The sequence below is a fragment of the Lates calcarifer genome, linkage group LG1, assembly GCF_001640805.2.
Source record: "Lates calcarifer isolate ASB-BC8 linkage group LG1, TLL_Latcal_v3, whole genome shotgun sequence".
NCBI lineage: Eukaryota > Metazoa > Chordata > Actinopteri > Centropomidae > Lates > Lates calcarifer.
In genome coordinates this window covers 19,456,527-19,477,245 of record NC_066833.1, presented here as the reverse complement: position 1 = coordinate 19,477,245, position 20,719 = coordinate 19,456,527, and the positions used below count along the sequence as shown (strand labels likewise).

General features: G+C 41.3%; 1 protein-coding gene across 1 annotated transcript in view; it reads right to left on the bottom strand.

Annotated features, from left to right (window-relative positions):
- Positions 1–1,069: 1,069 nt before the first annotated feature.
- LOC108901063 (activin receptor type-1) overlaps positions 1,070–20,719 on the bottom strand; it is a 25,296-nt gene continuing 5,646 nt past the window's right edge. Inside the window, exons 2-12 of the mRNA XM_018702418.2 lie at positions 13,643–13,716; positions 12,655–12,909; positions 11,624–11,896; positions 11,139–11,405; positions 9,532–9,737; positions 6,388–6,487; positions 4,860–5,006; positions 4,179–4,454; positions 2,942–3,139; positions 2,308–2,438; positions 1,070–2,162 (exon numbers count right to left, since the gene is read on the bottom strand). Of these exons, the coding sequence (XP_018557934.1) occupies positions 2,028–2,162; positions 2,308–2,438; positions 2,942–3,139; positions 4,179–4,454; positions 4,860–5,006; positions 6,388–6,487; positions 9,532–9,737; positions 11,139–11,405; positions 11,624–11,896; positions 12,655–12,909; positions 13,643–13,694 (2,040 nt within the window). The 5' untranslated portion in view covers positions 13,695–13,716 and the 3' untranslated portion in view covers positions 1,070–2,027. The remainder of the gene's footprint in view (positions 2,163–2,307; positions 2,439–2,941; positions 3,140–4,178; positions 4,455–4,859; positions 5,007–6,387; positions 6,488–9,531; positions 9,738–11,138; positions 11,406–11,623; positions 11,897–12,654; positions 12,910–13,642; positions 13,717–20,719) is intronic.

Sequence of the window (20,719 nt, the reverse complement as noted above, 5' to 3'; positions counted from 1 at the left end):
ATAAGTTAGTAATTACACAGGAAAGGTTGAAACAGATTACCACTCGTCCCTCTCTGTCCTAATAATTTACCTAGGAGTACATGTGTGTATCTAAGTACAGAACCTTGAGGAAACATTATGTGATCTTAAAACTGCTTGGATCAGACCTCTGTGCTTTGCGCAAGATGGATCAAATGACACAGACAGCTGTTGATACATGCAAACAGAGCATCTCAGCACCATCAGACATCCACTGGTGCGTTGCGATCATCTGTAGCATATTAATCAGTCTGAGAACCATCAGGAGCCTAGTTTCTGTCTGACGTCTGCCAAGATATCCACTGTGCACACAGTTTCAATTTACAGCTGGCAGGAAAAATGCCTGGGTTTTTGACCTTTTCTAAATGAACATTGATTAATTTTTTTACATTATTAGTGCAGATGTCAAGCTTTTTACAGTACAAAAATAGATTGTTGTGCAGAATTTACAGAATATAAATGAATGAAACCAGAGTAAACCAACATTTCTCCCTGTGCTGACAAGAATAGACGCAGCCACTAAATTATGGGATTTAAGTTTTAGCTGGAAGACTTTAAAGCTGCAATAGTCCACTCCAGTCCATATTATACACTCTACTGGATGTACAAAAGGTTTCATAGGGTTTATTTTGAAACCATAGGTGGACAGAAGTGACATAAAAACTACATGAGCAAAATTACTGTTTGGATATGAAAGACCTTGAATAGGATTCACTGTATGTTACAATGCTAGCAGCTCTGAGGCTACACTGAATAAAAGCCAGGGACTCGCCTAAGTTAGCAATGAATATCAGTAAATTCCCAAGTGATCCATCAAATAGTATTTCATTCAAAACCAAAAACGTAAACCTCATGATGGCACAAGAGGAAAGGTCAGGGGATTAACAAAGGCAGTAGGAACCATGAATGTCTGTACAAAGTTTTGCTGCAATCCATCCAATAGCTGTTGAAATATATGTGGACCAAAGCGATGGACTGACAGACGTGTCATCCCTGAAAATGATAAATGTACCTACTACACACAGCATCAAGACAAATGAGACAGATAAAATAATTTTTTTTCTATTTAATTAATATAAATCACTAATTGATATAAAATGTTAAAGAAATAAAAAAGGCTGAAGTTTGACTTCATTTACTTGACAACGCACGCATTAAGACAACAATGCACGCTTTAAGACAGTATACAGGCTTTACAGGCTTACTTACAGGCCTCTGGAGAAACAGAGTTCAGCATCATCTAGCAGATATTTTATTTGTTCTTTTAGCATTTATGTCTGTAAAGCTGAAGAAAAAAACATAGAACAGGTACATAATTCAATGTAAAATCCATGGTGATATACAAAAAGCCTTCAGTTGGACGATATATCGGGAAAAGAACACTGCCATTGACACAGCTGTACAACTAAATGTTACAGGATTGATGAAATCCCAAGAAACTTGTTCTGACAGCATTGTAAACAGAGGTGCATGACACACAAAGTAAAACATAGCACTCCTTGCTGTGACTGTTACTGTTTCAGAAAGTATGCTGAATAAATTGGCAAGTTCAATTGGCAAGTTGAGCTCTTTTCCAAATGAATCCACCATAAATCAAACAAATGATGCAGTACGATTACAGAGATAAAGTGAAACTGCTAATATGTTCTGACGTTTATCAAACTAAAAGAAAGTGTCAAACAAAATCTGCGGTTCTAACAAAAGCCAGCCCACTCAAATGCCCATGTAACAGTTTCTTCCTTGAAGAACATTTCTAACAGTGTTGTAAGTTGAGTAGATATTTTCCTATTTCCAAGACCACTGGCAGTCTCAGGAATGCCCGGTAAGCCATCTTTGGATGCCAAAATGTGTCCCGCCAAGTGTTTTAAAATAAATATAAGTCTGTGCCACTATAAGGGCACTGAACCCATCAAAGTCTTTTGTCTTCTGAGATTTCTCTAAGATGGTCCACCCTCTGGATGTCTTCAAAGGCCTTTAGTATATATCTGCCTCTTCTTCTTGAGGCAGGCTCAAATGTCTGTTTTGATTTTGTCCAGAGAGTTGTCGATCTTTGTGAGAGTCTTTTTGATGCGTAACGCTGTTAATCTGGCTGATGGATTCTGGTACCAGCACTCCTTCATGAGTTTGGCCATGGAGGTTAAAGTCTGAAAATTAATTGGAAGACATAAACTGATCAGCGTGTCCCATGTTAACATTAGAGTTAATTATTGAAATGGTTTTATTTCTGGATATCAAAAAGATGCAGACTTGAATCATATGCTACTTAATGACAGTTTGAATATTACTTACTGGGTCTGAAAACCATCTGTTTGGGATGTTGGGCCTCTGCTGATCCACACACACAACCTTTTTCATATCCTCAAAACTGGGATCACTGGGGACCACATCATGAAAAGGTGGCTTGTAGTCCTCTACAATGCCTACAAATCGAGCAAAGTGTGCAACAATTCAAGTTTGAGATCACAAAGTGCAAAATACTAGTTATACCGAGGAATGAGATAACATAAAATATGCTAAGGTGTATAAAAAAGGATTGATGTTGTGGCATGGCTGTTTTTGTTGCTGTCTTGCTCTGTGCAGCAGTGGGACGAAACAAATGTGATGTTACTGTGTTGGGGGTAAATCAATATCTTGTTGCTGTGTTGCTGAAAGCCCAGTTCCTGCTGTAGAACGAGAAACCCACTTGACAGTGAAGAGGGGAAGTGAGTTTTTACTTAACATAAGATGCTTCTGGCTTGTCCACAGACCACAGACTGTGGATGTGGGCATGTGTATAGAGGCCAAATCTTTCTATCAATAGCAGAAAAGCTTTTACCTAGTCCAAGTAAAATTCTGAAGAAAAACATGGATGGTTATATATGTTGATGGCAATTTAAGAGACGGGGCTGTACTGAATAAAATATGTTGTGCAAAACATACTGACCATTGCTGACTGTCCTCCTGGCAATCTCCCACAGGACAAGACCCAGGGCCCAGATGTCCACTCTCTTGTAAGACTCAAAACAGTCCATCTGGATGGAGTCGTCAAGGACCTCAGGGGCCATGTAGCGCTTCGTACCCACTTTAGGGTTGTTCCCCACATCTAACTCATTGGTGTCTTGAAAATGCATGACCGCCAGACCTAACATGAAAATAGAAAAAAGACCTTTACATCCCCACTAGGCATTTTTTATGATGTATGAAAAACACAAAAAAGTCTTAAAATGACATCTAATTGTCCCCCCTCACTGAAAAATTCTGATGATTGTTTTCTGAACTCATAAAATCTTTTTTGTTTTAATTTTGATCATTATGGCTTATAGCTGATAAAAATCAGGAATCAATTATCTCAAATTTCATTTCAAGTTTGAGTAAATTACTAATCAAACAGTATAAATACTGGGTATCTCTTGGGTCTAGTTCAGCACATGCAACCACAATCAAGGGGAAGACCCTCCCCCACCACCATACAGGATGTACTCCTGCACAAGAAAAACTTGCTTTGGGAGACAAACAACTGCTTCCATGTTTGTCAGGACAGCAAAATGCGTCATCTGGGCCAGAATTTATTACATCAGCTTGTAAACAAGTCAAGCTTCTCGTCAGGTTATGGCTTGTACCTGAATTTGTTTTTAGTATCTGCAAATGGAACATTGGTGTATTAGATAAAGTGGTCTGAGTTCTTCCAAATGTGCTTTTGGTTAGGGGCTGAGTGGTACATTTAGCAGTGGGTGTTCTTTCTAAATTAACAACAAATATGGCTAAGGAGATAGATGAGAGTTGATCAAGAATACTGCAGATGTGTCTCTTTCACAATGTCCACAAACTATAACTCTCGGTTTACTCCCTTAGAAGCTCTAAGGTGGTTAAAATCATCTTAAACTAATGATGAATCACCTTGAATAACACTTCATTAAAACTATATTACATGGACTGAAATATTGAAATCCAACGGCTCTCTTTGGAAACTTTGAGCAGGGTTAAATTATGTTGGGTTTGTAATGACTGGTCCAAAGGGGGCTTCGCTTGTGAAGTGGTTTGAAAAGTACATGTGATCCACATCTTGAAAGCAAAAAAGTGTAAGGTGAACTTTCTATCAGATTAAAAATTAGGAAATACAGTCCACAAATATAGAAAAAATAAACATCACATTTATCATTAAGAAATGTTATTATTCTCACCAAGGTCTGCAATGCAGCATTGTCCATTCTTTTTAACCAATATATTTTTGCTCTTAAGGTCTCGGTGGGCAATAGCCGGTTTGCCTTGTGTGCCGAAGATCTCAACGTGGAGATGTGCCAGGCCACTTGCGATGGAGAGTGCCATGCGGAGGCAACTGGACGCATCAAGGGTGCTGAGTTGAAGGTAATCGTACAAGGAACCCATCTCATGGAAGTGAGTGATCAGCCACAGCTGAGTGCTGGAGTTCCTCGAGGTCATGTCTGAAGCTATGAAGCCTATGTTGAGAGAAATATACCAAGGCAATTCATTAAAGGGTCTGATCAAAACGTGCACCATAGTATGTAACCAATGAGACATGATTGGACATTACAGTACACTTAATAGTCAGGAATAGTAAGGTAGAGAGCTCTGCACAAGTGTTTCTTACTTTTGTGTTGTGTTAATTTTTTTTTTTAATTAATGGGTTTAATCAGCATTTCGTAATCCATGTATGTCAATTTCAATTATCTTTACACAGCACATGCCCTGTATGAGCTGTATTAAGGAGAAGATAAGCTTGACAAATCTGATCCTTTTTAATAACAAATTGGTGTGAAGCATTAAGTTTTTACCATGTATTACTCCTCATATACGTACTTTCTCAGCTTGTTAAACCCAAACGGATGAAATGTGCTACGTACCAAGGATGTTTTCATGTCTCAGCAGCACTGTGTTGTAGATCTCAGTCTCTCTGAACCAGGACTTCTCATCTCTGGAGGAGAAGATTTTGACAGCAACACTCTCTCCCTGCCACTGGCCCCTCCATACTTCACCATAGCGACCCTTACCTAGTAGGCAGAAACATGGGAGAAATGAGCACAGACAGAAAGAGACTCACTTGGTTTGTGACCCTGCTCTTGAACAATTTACTATTTTCAGGAGAAAGGATTAACTTCAAATTTAAAGTTTTTGTTTAAATTCACACACAATAAATTTAAATAAAATTAACCAAACTCAATAATAATTGTAAAGTTCCCACAAATGGGATAAATAAAGTATATCTTATCTTAATCTCGGATTAAACATGTGCTACCAAAAACAGGAGTTCATGTACACACATACACTGTATTTAAAAAAAGATAATAATCCACTCACTGAAAGGTGTTCAAAAAAAAAAAAAAAAAAAAAGCCCCTGCCTGGTGAAGAAATCTAAGCACTAAGCAGCTACAGACCCAGATATGGAGAGCTAAACGGAAAGGGAATTTTGGAATCACATTTATCAGGCAGCCAGACAAACAGTCCAAAATGAATGCTACTGTGTCTAACTGATGTGTAAATAGTGTGTGAAAATGTTCACCTGAACAGTTGGCGATGTGGCTATGTCTGCGTTAATGTCCTCTTATTTTGTTGCCTCCTAGTGGCCATAAATCAATTCATGCAAATTTAATTTGTTACCATTTCTTTGCAGAGTCTGAAGGCAAATAACAATTGCAACAGAGCAAGTGGTGTAAAAAAAATGAGTTAACCTCATTTCAACATGAGTAATTTGACCTTGAACACTGAAAACTATGGCAACATGTTTATCGGTATGAAAATATGTTTGCTGTTGGTAATATTCTCTATGACATTTAACATACTACAACCAATCTCAAAAATAAAATTTGTGCAATTTGGGCTCTGGGGACTTCATTGCTGGGACTGTTGCACATTCATTCTGGCTCTATTTCCGAAAATCCTCACAGCTCTTGCCTGTTTTGCAACCCAAATATTTATTTCAAACTGATGTTTCTTGTCGACAAAGTACTTGCTTTGCATGTACTAGATAATCATTAAAGATCTATCAATCTTACAGATGGAGGCAGAAGTGATTGTACCAGTATCAGTGAAAATGTGAACCAGAAAATCCAGTTTGAAGGCTTATTATGGCATCAATATTTGCTCCTGTGTCACTATTTGTTAAGTAAACAAGAGCGCCATCTACATGCTACAAAGTGTTGTACCTGGTATATACTGCATTTGACTGTCTAACTCAATGTGTTGCCAAATGGTACAGCTGCTCTGAGGCTTAAACTGAGCCAGAACCAAATATTTTGCAGGACTTAACTGCATTTTTTTGCCAGAGCCCCTTGTGTCAGCACAGTGGGAGTGCCTCACTGAAATGAATGAGGAGGCTGAATACTTTGAGGCAATGCTATTGTAAATATAAAAACAGTTTACCAGGGCACTTACCCACACATTCGTTGAGAGTAATTTGTCGAGCAACAGTTCTCTGAACGAGAAATGGGAGTCCTGAGCCACTGCCTGAGGTGCAGGAATGATCCAGCAAATCCTGGGAAGGAGAAAAACAGAAACAAAGTTAAGGGATTGTGTATTTGCATGCATGTGTGTGTGTGTGTGTGTGTGTGTGTCTGTGTGTATATATATTTGCAAGTGAGCTATCTGAATGAAAACCTTCCCAAAGGAGTCCTGTGGCTCAAGCCTAAAAATGATGAAATAAGGAACATGTGGGACTCAAATTGAGACGAATGCAAGCAGGGCTCCTTTGATGTGGCACCCACATTGGATGGGGGGGTGGTAGCTGTGTGTGGATCTGGATATTTTGCTTGTGTGGGTGTGTGTCAGTGCTGGAGGTGCAGAGTGCCCCCTGCTGAGTAAACAACAGAAGTGCCACCCCCTCCCTGGTGACTGGTGTGGGCGCTGGAGATTTTATCTAATCCAAGGGCCAGACTCCAAAACAGGCACATTGCTGCTAAGCCTTTTATTTTTATCTCAGCTATAAGACGTGCAGCATACCGTTGCCGACACAGGAGGGCAGTACACAGCAACAGAGCCAGGAGCTTCTGAGCAAAACAAATGACTAAACTGGGAGGGGAGGTTGAGGATTGAAAACAACACAGAAGAGTGATGCCTCAGATAAACAGATGCATAATGCAAGAGCTGCCTGAGAGACAATTTGGAATCACAACACAGGAATGCAAGACAGAGGCCATAAAATGAACGATGAGTTACTCTGAAGAGAGTTTTAATCCCTCTCTCTGGTACAGGAAGATTGTTTTTAGGAGGGTATATTTGGGCCAGTCCGTTAAGCAGCAGAATGCAATCAGAACGCTGCAATATCATTATAATCAGAGACGACTTCTGGGCAGCAGGCTGCAGAGGGCCACGCACACGTGTTTCAGTCCGATTTGTTTTTCACAGCCACACCACTGTTGCTAATAACCTTTCTCATGGTGCTGCCAAGCACTTTTTAATTATGCTGAAACAAACATTATGTGGCTCCATATTTGGGCCTTTTGTTGCCAAGTGTATTGATGGACTTTGGAAACAGCCTGAGAGAGAGCCAAAATCAGCTATTTCTCTCCCTGACACACACACACACATGCACGTACACACACACTTACATAAATGATCATACTTTAACAGTTGGACATATTATTTACAAGTTTCATAATTAAAGATAAATGGGATAATCTGGGATTTGAAAAGTTTACATGCTTAGAAAAACAGATTTGATGTTCCATGACAGCCAAAAAAGACAGAAAACTTGAACGTGAAGTAAATGCTTTCAAAAATTAAAAATGTATTTTAGAATACATTTGTATTGTATTTGTGAGGATACAGGATCACAAAATGGACGGTAACCACCTTGTATTTTGTTAGGGCACAAGCTAGATTGTGAGCACACAACTTAATTAGACAGTGTGTGAGCCAGTGAATGTGCTGGGTTGTCTTTCAGACTCAATGCTAACCACAGGACTCCACCTAAACTCTGGATCAGTTTAGCAGGCCTCGAAACATAAACCACTCTGCAGAAAACTTACAATCCATGGTTGAGTGGAGAGAAAAATGAAAAGCACAAGAGATTCCTCTAACAGACTGGAAAAAATGACTGAGAAGATACAAAGCAGCTTTTAGAGTTTAAGGATTTGTTTAAAATTCCTGAAAGAGCACCACCCGCTCACCCACCCACACAAGCCTCTATGCATTGCATTAAATATGTTTACATAACAATTACCAAACAGTGTTAACATTATGATCTGTAAAGTACAGAAAGTTCAGCAATAATAGTCTGCACTGTTGAATTTAACCATCAGATCTAAACACTCACGACTATACTAAACCATACTAATTACTATAACATGTTATGGCTTACACATTAGCACTGGGCTTCTACAGTATATCTAAATACAAATTGCTAACATTTACTGAGATATACACCTATTTAGTGATTTACTGGTTTTATGTGATTTAAAGTTAGAGCTTCAACTAATTTGGCCATGTGTGATGCAAATTCAAAACAACAAATAGGACTGAAAAAGCCACTAACCTATTAATGGGGAAACATGTACAACTTCACAACAACTGCCCAGTGGATCGGTTAGATTATGACATGATGGATAAGTTATGGTTTACATTTGAAATAGCTTTCCAAAAGGAGAAATGACCAATTTCACAAGCATTATATTAAAGGAAAAACATGCTGTCTTTGAACAGTTCCAGATTGTCTGCAGTTCAGTGTTTGTGGCATGTTTGATCACAGCATAGAAGACTAAACTCTTGATTACAGTGCCACCATCTGACTGCCTTGATCACAAATCTGGATTAAAAAGAGGCAAGCACTGTTAATCATGCTATCGTGTCTCTGTTGTGTATTATCTTGTTGTAGACAGTGCAAATGTGTCCACAAAAGAGGCAGAAGTCCCCACTATTCCAATAGCTGAATCCCTCAAGTTAATACAACACATAATTATAGAAGGTGTTTTCCATCTCTATTATTGGTGCACACAATTGCACTTTACAGAGACTTTAAAGACAATGTCTGTGATTTAGGTGCAAGGAAAACCCCACCACCCAGAATCAAAACAGAAGAGTGAATCTACTGTCACTCTCAACATGATTAAAAGGTGATTTAATACAGGAACTAACACTACACAACAATTAAAACTAAATTATTAAGGTTTCCTGGTGCTGTTGAATCTTTGTTTGCATCAGTGAAGTATGTAATTTAAGCAAACAGACCAAATAGTGGAAAAAAAAACACACAAAATTATGATTTTGTATCCATATTCAATTATGTATGTGAGAATTTATGCCCTCAACTAGATTGGCAGTACAATGACAAAAGCAAATATATAGTAATACAGCAGACAGTTTGTGTCTTGCTAGAAGCTGTGCATAATGTTCACTACATCTTTATGGTAGGCAAGGGTTTAAATAAAAGACTTTAATTTGATTAGGCATTCATATCCAACATACTAGCCAATTAAAATATGCTTTGAACAGCTTTTGTACCAATCTTTCTAATGAGCTCAGTAGATCCTCTCCTCTGCAAACACTATGCTCAAGGTAACCTCTATAATATCCACTACTCACCGCCAGAGTGCTCTCCCCCACATTTGATGCTATGAGTCCATCAATAGTTCCATATTCAGCATCTCGTGATGTCAGTCTCTCCATTTGGTTGTGGTGGATGCGTCTAAACACCAGGATGGCAATAGCAGAGAGGATGATGAGCACGATGATGGGTGCCACGATGACAATAGCCAGCGTGGTCACACTGTAGTTTGGAAGCTCATCAGCTGTGAGGGTAGAGAAAAGTGAACAATGTCTGACTGTTCTTCAAACTATCAATCAGGTCACTGTTGTGGACATTTTCAAGAACACAAAAGCTTGAATTTTAAAGATTAAAATTTGTTTTTGCCTGTGAAGAGACCTGATTACAGTTGCTTGAATTAAAAAAACAGACAATAGCATTTGAACACAGCTATGAAGAGGTGATCTTTTATCAGATATGCTGGAAGAAAAATTACTTTAACTTTTTCCCTCTGACTAGACAACACATGCTGAGGCTCGATCATACATAATTCACAGGTTTGCAGCACTCTGCAGACCTTCTGAAGAAACCAGTTGAGGGTGGGGGTGCACGCACAACACATGTGCGTGAGCATTCACACACACACACAGACGCACACAGTGAATCTCATCAAGTCAGCCTGAGGAACTGACCACCATTCACACTTTCCAAACATTCCAAGGGAAAGAGTGCTCAGCTCTGCCTGCAGCACAATGATTCCCTTTTCTCAACTCACATAATGATCTCTCTCTCCCAAATACACATAACTAGTAACAAATTCTAGAAGCTTACTAGACTTGACTCAAACACATGGGGGGGGGCGCATTTAGTCTGACAACTTAACACATTTTTTACACTATTATTGTATTTGCAGCAACAAAACAAGACAACTGAAGTTTATAGCATAGGGCAATACAGTGTAACTGGCTTGTGCCCCAAGTAAAGTTAATTTAATTTGTAAGTTTTATGTAGTTCAGACCTGATCCCTATATGTAAAACCAAAAAGGTTCAATTACCGGTATGTTTAATTAATAATTCATGAAAAATATACTATAAATGACTGCTTTAGAGAGAAAACAATAGATGAAACAGGCAAAAAGGGTAACAATAGCTCTGTGTATAGATGTCTGCCTCTCCTTCACTCCCAGGTGGCTTCACCCTCTGGGCACTTGTCAGCTAGCTCTGACAGCCTCCGAGAGGACAGGTGGGAAGTGGACCATGACTAAATAATATTCAAAACCTCCCTCTAGTTGCCCACTGTCTCCCCCATTTCTGTTTCATGAGTTGCCAGGAGTGTGACCGCATAGAGGTGTAACTCAGGCCAACAGAAACCATCCAGAACAGCCGTGGCAGACAATTTTACAGCCGATGGTGTTGCCCTCTCAGTAGAGAATGATGGAGAGGAATGAATGTGTGTTACTTTGTCAAAAACACAGCAATGACTAACCTACATTATTCTGAACAGATGAAATCTAGGCAGCACTTTGTCAGAAAGGGCTTTAGCAATTTGATTAAGAGTTTAACACTGAAATCAACAGATGGAGCTCTTGAGCATCTTTAATAAAACAGTACACAAACAGCTCTCAAACTGTATTTGTGTTGCATTCTGGGTAGTATAGTACTGTACCTTTGACAGGCAGCTCCACAGTGCTGTTCATGTTACACAGGGGCCCCTGGCAGCACTCCACAATCTGGTCTCTAGAAGGTGGGGTCTTACAGGTCAATGTGCTCTGCTCATAAACCTTAAAGCAGCCTTTCTGGTACACTAGGGAGCCGGCGTTGGCTGTCAGAGAAGAGAAACACTGGTGGCCCATGCAGCGATTGCCTGTTCCACATGAGCTGCCTTCACACACGCACTCATGCTCCTGTCTGATCAGCGGCTTCACTTCCTCCTCTGCAAAGATTCAAGAAGAACACATGGCTGGTAAGTAAGTAAAACTCACACAATTTCACAATTAAACATGCCTGTTGCTTGTGTTTGGTGTAAAGGAAAAAGAAAGGATATGATATAAGACATTAGCTCCAAAGTGGAACTTTTGCACAATCTTAAGTAACATAAGGTGTATCATGAACAGCAGCCAAGAAAGATGTGTACAATGTGTACAAAGTCACCTTTCCCGGGAGCTTGCACAGTGACGTTCATGTTACACAGATGGCCCTGGCAGCACTTGACAACATGGGCCGATGAGGGTGGCATTGCACAGGTGGCTCGGCCCTCCTCGTCATCCCTCAGGCAGCCCTTCTGTTGGACGGCCACCCCATCAATCATCTTCAGAGAAGAGAAACACTGCTGCCCTGCACAGCGATGGTCACGCTCACATACGCCGCCCTCGCACACACACTCCTGGTCTCTGAGGACTGGTCTGCCAGCAGACAGCTCTACATCTGATAAGAGGAAACAGAGATATGGGGAAACCCATTAGAGCAATACCATTAGTATCCAGTTAAATTAAAAGGCATTCAATCAGCTCAGAAAAACATGCAGGTTGAAAATGTCTTTGTTGACCAGTTATTGAAGAGGCCACTCAAGTTAAACATATCAGAATATTTTCTGTTTTCCACACATAGTATTTACTCAGGGGGCCCACTTCAGCAGATTTCCTACCAGCCCGACTTTTGATCTCTCAATCAATTCAGCTATTTAAAAAATGATTCCAAGCAAGCTGTGTCTAACTAAGTAACAGGTTTTTTTTCCAACAAAATGTGATTATCTAACATGCGCCTTTTGCATGTATTTGCTGTCATATTATATAATAATGTGGGAAAATATTTGTGTTAATATGGTGTTATTGATTTTGACTGCTACAGTCGACAGGAGTGGTCCTTGGGTAGTTGTACAGATTTGTAAAATTATTTCCCAAATTGGTATTAGGCTTGTTAATGAAGCTGTTCTGTGCTTCCCACCAGCACAGCTCCCCACAAAGGGTCAGCTACCACAAATTAATTCTCAACCTGCGGAAAAATATGGGGCAATGTAAAGAATAGTTGGATGATGAAATTACACTTTTTCCATTCCACTGTATTTTACAAAGATGGAATGATGAATTCAGTTTAGAGACATGTTCTGCTGGGAACGATAACGAAAGTGAAGTGAAGTTTAGGCAGGGTATTTTTCACACACTGCCATGATGCTAATACCTTACCTTTCATCAGGGACTGCAAGGAGACGTTCATGTTACACAAATCGCCACTGCAGCACTCTATCACCAGCTCAGGAGATGGTGGGCTGCTGCAGCGCAGGGACCCTTCTTCATTACCCAAAATGCAGCCCTTCTGAAGGACCGATGTCCCATTCAGTATTGAGAGAGAGGTGAAGCACTGCTGGCCGAAACACCGGTCCCCACTGCTGCAAGACGATCCATCACACAAACATACTGAGTTTCTCACCCTGTCCTCACCTGCAAAAGAAAAAAACTCATCAGAATTCATCCTTGAATAGATGAAGTGCTGCAGTGAAAGACCAATTACATGAGATACTATATGCCCCCCTCATGTATGTATGTATGTTTGTATCTATGTATACATACATATGTGTATATAGTATGTCTATATACTGTATATATGGATGAATAGACGGATGGATGGATGGATTTAGTAAGTAGGTATGGGGACAAGTGTGCTTTGCCATCCTAAAAAAACTCCACTTTCCACTGCATTCCACTGCCACTGCAGTTGTTTAAAATAACACTGAGAGACAGCAGATGAGAGAGGGAGACAGACTGAGGAGGGGTGGTGAGAGGAAAAAAATGTGTGACTGTTTGGTCTGTGCATGTAAGAGACTTGAGCAGGACAGAGAAAGACGCAGAGGCTCATGACTGTGTGTATGTTAACCTGAGTAAAATAGAATGGGGGAACACAGACATCCTCTGCACACCTTTCTCGCAACTGCATGTACTTAGGACCCCGAGTGACAGTGTGTGACCTACTGTAATGTGTTCTTTTGCGGTAACAAGGGTGACGGCTTTGCAACAGACAACTCCGTGTTCGGAGGTAGAAAGAATAGTGAATTCATCCAGATCCTGTCTATTTTATGCTCGCAGAAACCTCTCCTCCCTTTAGCTATAGCTCTCTTTTAGATCTGATGTGAAAAGCTGTGTTTTTGGAAAAGTGTGATGACATGGTGAGGCTTACCTTCCAAGCTAGAACAGGGAAGGACCAGGATGATCAAAACCAAAGCAAACATGTCCCCAGCTGTCACTGTAGACCTAGAGGGGAAAAAAAAGAAAAAATAGAAAATCATCACCGGGGCTGCACTGTGATAAAAACGGTTCACGAATGTGTGTCTTTTGTCAGTTGAAAAAGGTCTGCAATTGCATCTAAAACAAAGGATGGTGACTTTTATATTGATGCACTGGAATATCTTTTGTGCTTTTGCAAGTCATATTTTGGGAAACCATTCAGTGAGAAAGAAGACAGGGAGACAGACAGATAACAACAGGATTAGCTGTTGACCTAAGCATATTAAAGAGAGCATTTTTACAGAGAGAGACCCTTTTCTTGTTTTTCAGAAAAAGAGTCAACACCAAGTTTAAAATGCTCAAGTAAAGTGGGTCTCATGCCTTCCTGTTGTCCTGGCAACAAGGCATTGACTGGCAAGCAATGGGGAGACTGGTGCTCTCCTATTGGCTGCGCCTCTGTGCATGCGTGTGTGTTGGTGTGTGCGCATTGATGTCTGTGTGTGTGTGCGTGTGTGTGTGTGTGTGTGTTGGAGGGACAGGCTGCTTGGCAGTGAAGGGAGAGGAGCAGACAGACGTGAGAGGAGCAGGAGGAGGAGGAGGAGGAGGAGAAAGAGGAGAGGAGCACAGCGGGGAGAATGAGTGTGGGTGCCCAAATACTATCGTTTGGAGACCTGGAGACGGTCTAATCCTTCAATATTTAATGTGTCTGTAGCAACGTCAACATACGGTGTGTAGATATGTTTGTCTGTTTGCTTTACCCAGTGACCAATTTTAACAGAACACCAGTTTAACTCATATCGTAAACTCCTAGGGGGAAGAAATCCCTCCAAACTACCCATTTTATAAAGATGATATGTGAGTTTTGTGGAAACATCATAGCCTGGAGCGTGCCCTGTTTATGCCATACTAAGCACCAGGGGCCGTTATCTTGGCAGCATGTGTATATGCGCCTGAGTGCATCTGTGCCACTGATAAATACCCCAGCGCTCCCTCCCACCTCCACCCCCTCCAAGCCTTTGTGCCCGTCTCCCAGACATAAATGATTAAGCACGTAATGTTAGCATTAGCCCAACGGCGGCGTCTGTACAGGCCGCTCACACACAGACCACATGCTGCTCCTTTAATCAGAGCACAAAACAGAGGCTGCCACACAGAGATAATCAGGAGCTCTGTCTGCTCCCCTTGGACCAGGGGAGAGGGGAGAAGCAATGAGGGCAGGGAACGGGCAGGAGGGCATGAGGAGCCGAGGGAGGTATAGCCGGGGGGCAACTGGGGGACAGTGGGTCAGAGAAGGGATGAACAGAGCCAGTGAGAGAGAGAGAGACACATGGGCCAAAGTGGGCTGCAATAGTAAGGTGGGCTAAAGGAAGAGAAGTGGGACAAGGAGGTGTCTGGTGTCAGCACCCAGGGGGACAGCAGGAAGAAGGGCACCAAGCTGGCGGGAGACAGTCGGCTAGGCCAGGGTGAAGCCGGGGGGTGGGGGGGCAAGACAAAGAGATAAGCAGAGGAGTTAAGAGACAATAGTCTGGAGCCCTTTTCTAGGGCCTAGAAAAAAAACTGGTTTCGTCTGACTAGTTATCTTGCTATTGACTCATAAATCATTCATGTAGAAAGACAACAAAGAACACAATATCCTGACTCACACCCTGCTGACAGATCAATAACTCACCTCAATTAACTAAGTAGAGCATGTCACAAGGCTCCACTTAATAGCTTCAATTAGTGTAGGTAAATGATTTGCTGCATTTTGTTTACATTTACTGCTGAAAGACCCTCGACGGGGCACTCAAAGTATCACTGTCTCAATTCAACTCTCCCACGCAGACACTTAGTCTTAAATAAGCAGTGAGCCACACAATGACAACAAAGCACCGCAGTAGACCTGTTATGTATTTGTTTTTATGTACGCAGCAAATATTTCAGTCTACGCTCTGAAAAACCTGAGGGCCTTTTGAGTTGCCTGGTCTCCAAAATGTGTTTACATGTGTATTCACATGTATGTAAAAGTATGTATTTCTTTTTACAGTTTACAGTAAACAGAAACTTCTCCACTATCTATCCACACATGAGGCATGGCTAAATATATTATCAAGCCAGCTAACAGCTTTGCTTGATGAATACACAGCCAGGACTAGTCCTGATATTGGAAACCTCAGAGGGGATTCTTGGGAAGGAGAGAGGCTGGGCTCGCATCTGCAGAACCGATTGCGATCTGAGCAGTCAACTTTATGGCACTGTGTGTGTGAATGTGTGTGTGTGTGTGTGCTGCAGCCCTCTATCCCTGCGTATTGAATTCTCTGGCAGTGTTCTGCAGTGTGTGTTCACAGAGCTGACATCCTGCCAAGGGTGTGCTCTCACCCCCCCCCCCGCCTATCTGTCTCAACCCCCATCCTTCCTTTTATTCCCTCTTCCTATATCCTCTGATGTGGTGTTGTAATAGGAAACTAGTATGAATATCGCATGGTAATTACAATACTATCTTTTGTGTGTGTGAGGGCACTCAGATATATTTTTCCATGTTTGTTGCTGTTGGAACTATTAATGTAATGGTTACTAAACCATAATCCTGAATTTTACACACGTTTGAAAAGGTGGCCTAATGTTTATCACATGTAAAACAATGAGTAAGTTGTTTGTTTATCTGTAATGCTGTTGATCCCTTCTTTTTAACTCTCTCCTTCAATCTGCGAGGGTCAGGCAGTTTATGTATGGTTTCCATTTCTGAGCGTCTTCTGAGCACAGGACTATTACTTTCAATTGGCCATTTATATTTATGCTTTCACTTAAATAACGAATCTAAATACTTTTTCCACCACAGGTATTTGGTATGATGATACCAGATCCTCTGAGATGCGTAAGCACTGACCTTGTACATGGACAAAATAAAGACCCCATTGAGCTCAACACAAGGTGGCCAAAGTGTGGACAACCTGAGAGAAAAAGCTGAAATAGACTTGGCCCAGTGAAAAGTATGTTAGAGTTGATTCCTGCTGAGTGCTGCTAGAGAGACTTGAAAGTGATCCTACATGTTAAGGCTCCCATTTTATGACGCCACATTTCCTTCACACACTCTTTCTAGTGATCCCACTCTAGAGGGCTATCTTGACAAGCATTTCTCGAGGAAGTTGAGCAGAGCTTAAAGTAATTAGATGCTGATGGTTAAATATACTACTACAAGCTGTGATTGGTGCAACTGAACCCAAAAAGAGACAAATGTAGACAGTTAGAATAATTTGAGGAATTGATACACATTAGTGTAGTGTAGTTTAGTACCATTTGTTGTTTCTAGGTGGCATTTTAAAATTGATTCAACAACAAACAAAACATATTAGTCTAGTTGGATGCTTTATTATTTTGGTCTGTTTTGTATTCAGGTCAGGATGAAGGAGAGAATGACAAAACACTACTCTGTCTGATGAGCATGGTGTATCACTGAGGTTGAGGAGGGAGGAGGCTGGAAGCCCTGCAGGAGCTGCTGAGTCATCATGCTGGCAAAGAGGGAGACGAGAGGTGGAATCTGTGTCTGAGCTGGCAGCCTGGCACAGTTACCACCGCACAAATAGCCTGGGCACCGAGGAAACTGCAGCAAACTGCAGGACAGCGAGGGAAGAAACAGGCAAAGACTAGGGCAATGCGGAGCCTGCTGTTCGTGTCCCTCTCCCCGTCCCCGACCCAGCCCCAGACAGCCAAAGTGCCAGCATGCCATCAGGGACACACAGATGGTTCGCTCCTAGGTGGATGTGGGTGTAATACAGACCTGAGGGCGAAAGTCGTCCTCTTTGCAGCAGCCCACATTCATATTCACACTACAGCTCAGCAAATCAACACATTCACCTCAGTCTAAAAACCACTCTGCCTACAGTCAAATACAACACTTGCAATGACTAAAACTACACTGAAAGGATACACAACCTCAACTCTTTACTGGGGTATGAAAGAATGCACACTCACACTTGATACTGATGTGCCTATGAACTGAGACGAATGTAAAATCTTACCTTAAAAAATGTGCACACCAATATTCAAACATCAGTCTGAATTTAAATTATACCTCACCACCAAATCTGGAAAGACAAAACTATTGCAACAATGATATGTAAATATTAATTATGGTATCTGAGGATGTAACAAACCCACATTGTGTCACCTCTACAATACCTTGAAGCAAACTGATTTAGGACAAATGTTATGGGTCCTGTCATCTAGGATGCCTGTCATCTAGTGACAAGCTTGTGCTGGCATTGGATTATGGCCCCTATACTCTGTGAAATATCAACACGTTTACAGGTTTGTTGCACGTTGCACTGTGCAAGATGGGTCTAATAGAGTCTTGGTGGCAAATCTGTGTCAGGCTGTACGATAACAGTTTTGAGGCATTTCAGGCTGTGTGATAAATATCTGGTGAAATGAAACAAAAACTGGAGATCAAATCACATCATCCATACAAAAAACACTTTGGCCTTAGCACTGGCATGTATTCTAAACATTTTTTAAATGGCATTTACAGTGCTGCATTGGCCAGTGTATTCTGCCTGACTGCATGCAGTATTTTGATTTAGTGTTTTGTAGACAAAGCCTTTAACAGCAGACCCAAATGTCTGACATTATCTGAATGTTAAGATTAGACGTCATTAGACGGACACAAATATTCAACTATTCAGATATTCGTTTGTTGGGTGGGTATTATTTAGGTTTCAATTTTGGGATTTGGATCCCAGCTTGGATGCCTGACATCTCTCTCACACACAGCAGCGAATGTCATACTTCAGTTCACCTTGGCTGTTAAAGGGAAGACAAAATGTGTTTTATATTGAGCAATGACAAGACACCGGCAGTGTGCCAAATATGCAATTTGAAACTGGCCTACCATAGTGGCACAACAAGAATGAAAACTCAAATGAATTCTGTAAATAGTAGGCTATTGTTCGACCGTGTGAAAAAACCCAAGACCATAGTAGCTAGCAAACTTAGATTAGCTAGTGTCTGTTTTCCACTCACTATGATGTTGCTGCTTTTATCTGCCCTTTAAACAGTAATGTTACACATGATAAAATCTGTACTTACTACTACGCTAGAACAACACGTGTTGCAGCACTATGTCATCCATCTCAGCTGAGAGTAGACAAATGCCTGGCTCATGTGGAGTTGGAATAATTGGAATAAATTAGTTGTCAGCTGGAGAAGTTCATGTGAATGCAACATGAGACATTCCTCAGACACCCAGATATTATGCCAAAAATCTAGTGAGCACTTCCAGGTTAAATAATTGAAGCATTCCTTTGGGTTTTACACTGGTCCAACTGGCCTTTAACATGCTTGAGAGTAGAGCTCAAGATACAAACAAAATAGGGAATCTTTGGCACTAGTTTGAAAAGAAGGGCACCGTACCACAAACCCACAAACAAACATAGCCACACATGCTCAGTGACATCAGAGGGAGTTTTTAAATGATTTGAAACCAATGCAGAGCTGTGATGTTGTCTGGTATAATGGTGAAACGCAGGTTGACTCCCATTTAATATCATGTGTCATACACTGGGGTTGTGTGTGAAAGATGTATGGCTCTGCTGATGGGAAAGCAAAGCTCATTAACCTTTGGAAACACACCTCACTGGTCAAGGGCCTCATCAAATGGAAGATGAAAGAAGGGCTTCTTGTGACCCCCTGGAATCGTTTGTGGAATCTGCAGTGCCCCATCAGGTCAAACCAGGCTCCATCTCTTGGGGCCCTACAGTATCTGAGCAGCTGCCTCCTTTCACAATGTGGGGAATGTACTCAAATGCAAATGGCCCCCTGCTTATGTTCAGTTCTCACTCACACATTCACTGTGGCAGGCAACGACATAGCAAGTTTTTGTTCCTTGGATACATTGCAACCCAGGGTGTGCTCGCAGTGTATCAGGCCTAGATCAAATGTAATCAGAGACAATAGTTGTCTTTTCTTCCCGCTGTAGTCCCACCCTACCTTCCACCTCTGCACCAACAACACTACAACGACACACTGGGCCAGGCTGAGACAAGCATTTTTCATTTTGACTCACTGCTTTTGTTTCTACTGAAACTCTGTGACAAAGTTTTATTTGTTTGCAGACTGAACAAGAGCAACCCAGGGCAATAGTTGTGAGAGAGATACAGGATACCTGAAGACAGAAACAAAGACGGAGGGTCTGGGAGAGTCTACATACAGACAGCGGGGACAACAGTTGTTCTGTGTCATCATGATGTAGAATTCAAACATCACCTGCACAGAGAAGCAAAACTTCAGCAAACATTCTCAAATTTCTTGACAAGAACAGCAGTTTTTGTGGTTCTCGTGAGGTTTTATTATGGCTTTGTGGTGTCTTGTGACACACAACTTGGTAGGTTTTACAGCATTGTGAAGGCACTATTAACAAGTGTTCTACGCAATGGTCACCATAGCAATTAGACATTCATTTTCACACAGCCATCAAAACATTTGAAGCAGCCAATTCAAACACTGTCTTTATGGCCCTGGGCTATGTTTGCCAACAGAGGAATGCACAAACATTGCCCATCCAAACGACCATCTCACAAAGTTCACTGCCCTAGGGCAATACTTTTCTCAAAAGAACACCTTGATTTGTATCACGGTACACCCTTTAAACACACTTTCCTCCTTGTGAAACAAGTAAATCGGGCAAACAGACCAAAGAACTGTGTGCACGGCTACTAAGAGCTCAGGGAATATTTAATCTTGATTGATTCTGCTCCCTGTCTTGCAGAGATGGAGCTACAGGAGATGGAGGGCTAACATGACAACCCTCGCTGTGTGACCCACACACATCGCCCAAACCATTCACCACTTTGACGATAATCACTCAGCAAACAGCTTGCAACAAAACAGTGAATGTGTAAACAGCACAACGCTCCGAAGCGCAACTGACCTGGGCCGTCACATCCTCCTACCAATCTACCAGTCTTAATAGCTGCAGGTTTCCTGGTCTTCCAGAGAGGAAAGACTTCCAAGGGAAAAGACCAGTAAGTCTCTCACATACTTTATAAATATCAAG